At 39.6% G+C, this 3,920-nt stretch overlaps 1 protein-coding gene across 1 annotated transcript; it reads right to left on the bottom strand.

Moving 5' to 3' along the window:
* Positions 1-2,547: 2,547 nt before the first annotated feature.
* On the bottom strand, positions 2,548-3,672 carry LOC115928625 (beta-1,3-galactosyltransferase 5-like). Its single transcript, XM_030996126.1, has one exon. It carries the CDS (start codon positions 3,670-3,672, stop codon positions 2,548-2,550), a length of 1,125 nt encoding a protein of 374 aa, XP_030851986.1.
* Between the last annotated feature and the right edge of the window lie 248 nt (positions 3,673-3,920).

Genomic DNA, 3,920 nt, shown 5'->3' with positions numbered 1-3,920 from the left:
TGACCTTTAACCCCAGCTCTAACATGTGCATATAATACTGGTGAACCTATTTATTTTAAGAAACTGTGGAAATGAACTTAAGAGTTGTAATTAAGTTGAGAAAATGTACAGGAGCCAGAGGCCTATATTTCAAAATTAGACCCATTGGCTATTTACTTTCTGAACAATTTAATGTTTTCTCTTGACAACTAAAAACTTGCCAGACATAGCAACAGCCAATGCATGCAAAGTGGATTTCACTTGCACCATACATCATAATTAACAGGTGAACTCATTAGTTGGCAACCATGAGCTCTAATGAGAAACATGTATAAATTGATATACATGTACAATAAAGTACCAGGTCTACACATGTGGATGTATTATAAAAGCCTGGAGAAAAGTAAGGAAAATACAAGGGCAGACTAGCATGCTTGGAAAGCATGGTTTCTGACCTCTTGGGCTGAGGTCAAGTAGGTCAACCAGGGCAGGGAAGCCTGTAATAAAGCTCCCTGGAGTTTACAGTCTCCTGTTCAAATAACCGGAAATGTATATACAGTAGGTCCATGCCCTGTATCTATGGAGTATGGACACGTGTTCAATAGTTGTAGCATGTTTGGATGAATTAGTTTTGATAAATCCACAATCTAGGATTATACATGTACACTCACACTGCTTTGAAAAATCACCCAGTTCATGATAGATACAAATGTACATCTTAATGTTATGTTTAATCTATATCTACTACAAATATTATTTCCAGGGCACAAATGTATATTCACCAATCCAGGCAACAAATTGTTGTATTTCAGTAATTTCACAGCAATGCATATAGCATTTTGAGCCTTGGTATCTCAAGTGTTATTACTTTTTTACACCGAGCAAAAACAAAAAACAAAAAACAAAAAAACAGAAAAATTATGAACTTCAAAAACATTCAACCACTAAAAAACCAAATATGGTAGGCAATTTTTACTCAAAAGCTATAGGAAAAGTTTAAAACTTTTAAACATGGGAACAAAGTGTGAGAGAATTTAAATATCCATTACACAAGTAATAACCTACATCATTCAGTTAGTGTGTAGGAGGTCAGCTACCAGATTGAGAATTTGATTTGTTAGGGTGGAAGCAGTCAGCAGGAAACCTTCACGCCCACAGCCACCCGGCCGGGATTGTATATTTTTAGCAGTCATTCCTTTTGTTCATGAATCATACACGAAACTCCAGTGCACATTGTATTGACAGCATTTGTGAGCTTTACGAGCCTTCTTCTTTCTTACAATAGGGATTCAGGGAGAATGCAAACATTGCACTCAAACTCTGTCACCATTATCCCCCATAATATGAAATAAAATGATTCATACACCATGTAGTTATAAAAGATCAGTAAAATAAACATCCCTTTACAAACAGAGTAATGACTCATCTCGTTCATGAAACTTTTAAGTTCAAGGTAACCGTATGACTACGTCATGAATTTGACCTGTGAAATTCGACCGACATGTTGTCTGCGACCCTGCCTACAACATAAGCCCGGAAGTAAGCGTTCTTTACCCTGTTGAACCCCTCAACTCGAAAAGTTTAGAAGTGGAAGCAGGGTGCCTCATCGAATTAGTCCTACAGAAGGCCAGTGGATACTGAAGGAAACGTGAGAATGATTCATAGCACTTCATAGTTATAGGGGAATGCTCCCCTTACCCAAAGCCAATGTCAAAATGATGTTTGTGTCCGCTAGCTGACAGCCAGCTGGGGGCTATGTGCCAAGTATGCAGAGATATATTTTGTTTCAGAGGTTAAGGAGGGGGGGGGGGTGGGGGAACAGCATGAAAATACAAGAACAGTCAGCATCATGTTATGGATGTGACACATAAACTACATGTAGTATAGCACAACTACAGGGATGTACCCACTGCATAAATCAACTTTATCACACTGGTGTGATGAAATAGCTGGCATTGGGTAAACATTCTTACAAGGTGAATAAAGTTCATCCTGCCAATCATTTATACTTTTTTTTATAGAGATTTAAAAAGTTTACCACAAAACTGTTTTACCCTGTGACATAGAGCAGGATAGAGTTTTAGACACAGATTTATTGCACAATATAAAGCACATATGTTGCTTGCCAATGATTTTTGTAATAAGTTACTTGTACAAATTTCTATGTGCATGAAAAAGTTTTATAGCTGCTTTCATATTTGGAAGACTTTCTTTATGATACAACCCAATGCTTTTGTACATTTGTACATGCACACTTTACAACTAACCATAAACATTTTTGGAAGAAAAACAAGAGAGTCAATATATTTCAATACATGTAGGCCTACATTATTTTCACTTCCAAATATGTGATATCATCTCTTTGAAGTCATTCTTGAAGTCGATACCCAGAAAATATTCAAAACATTTTGTTCTTCCTATACTATGTCAATTCTATTTCATCAATATGTAGCCATTGAAATTTTCTGCAATCAAGTTGTATTTAATTGTAGAATTGACGTCCCCACTCTCTAGTAGCAGACTAGTACACAACAAATTTGAAGACTGAAGAGGTATACCATCTTTCATTCATTCCCAAAGCTCCAGGTCTTTGGATTTCTGGCAGGTGCTCTCGCTCTCATCAGCATACCTCAGGCAAACATACTGCTGCTCTGGAGTCAGGTCATGGACCACAAAGAAATAGAGGTAGTTGCACATGGTCCACTTGGTACTGAAGAGAGCAAAGCGAGGCGTGTCCCTAAGACCGACTCCCAAGTCCTCCGCAAGGACCCCCATGTAGGCATCCTCGACCGGAAATGGGTGATGGAACAACGTCCGTCTGGCGACCCGTTGGACCACATCGGAGGAGAGTAGGTACCCTATTCCGCTGGCATACGGTGGGTAAGAATCTCTTGGGTAGTCCTTCCAGGAAACGTACCACTTGCTGTCAGGATCTCGCACCACCTCCTGACTCCTCATCTTGTGGCCGACGTACAAGTTTGTCGTTTGATGATTATACCTCATGAGAAACTCCACCAGAATTTTAGTGTTGACAAAGCAATCGTCATCTGTCTTCAGAACAAACTGGGATTGGCAAGACTCGGCTGCCCACGTAATCCCATGCTGGACTTTATAAGTGAGGTTCCGATAACTATCAACATAATCTCCTATCAGGATATCCTTGTGCTTTTCACTTTCTGCTTCAATCTGTTCATTCAACATAGGAGAGGTTTTGCCTATTAAAAACACAGTCTTGAAATGTGTTGTATTCAAGACTTTAGGGTCTCTGTATCGTGCCCATGTGTTTCTTATGGCTGTTCTCCTTTTGATGTTTTCAGGTGCTGATGTGACGATTAACAGGAGAAGAGGATTAACCGAGCAATCTGGGCCTGGGCTAAAAACATCCACATATTGTTTCACATCCCATTCGGGTTTCATAAACTGCTCAGCTGCATCTGTGCCTTGTTCCCACTGAAGTTTGTGTCGACCAATCACCGCCACTCTATCATCCAATGTTGGTAACGTTCTTGAGATCCCATGACCGTTGTCGAGGTCGATGCTCATCCGGAACCGGTCGTCCTGGAAGATTTCAGTGTCTATGACGGCAAGTAGGAGCAGGAGGGATATGCTAAAGCCGGTAGCGACCAAAACCGAAGTTGTCCCAAGAAGCTTCATGAATAATATTCTCAGGATTCGCAAGAGAATTGGTGACATGTTCAAATGGATAGGCATTTTGTCCAAATCTTGTGAATGGCAAGTCACTCACTGTTGTTCCATTCTTTCATTAAAGAATCATATTGAGAAGCGATTTGATCCACATGGATAATTAAATAATAATATTGTTCCAACAAACAGCACTGAGTCTGAGAACTCTAGATCCAATCATTTAGTTCAAAAAAGTTTTCAACAAATTCAGTCAGAGTTGCTGGGCATCAGCTTGAAAACGGCTCCATGTAACGTGG

This window comes from Strongylocentrotus purpuratus, unplaced genomic scaffold, assembly GCF_000002235.5.
Source record: "Strongylocentrotus purpuratus isolate Spur 01 unplaced genomic scaffold, Spur_5.0 spur5_contig_855, whole genome shotgun sequence".
Classification (NCBI taxonomy): Eukaryota; Metazoa; Echinodermata; class Echinoidea; order Camarodonta; family Strongylocentrotidae; genus Strongylocentrotus; species Strongylocentrotus purpuratus.
The sequence above is the reverse complement of the archived record's forward strand: the minus strand, read 5'-3'. Positions and strand labels throughout refer to the sequence as shown.

Coding starts and splice junctions, on each gene's coding strand:
- LOC115928625 (XM_030996126.1), bottom strand. CDS start 3,672: ATGTCACCAATTCTCTTGCGAATCCTGAGAATATTATTCATGAAGCTT.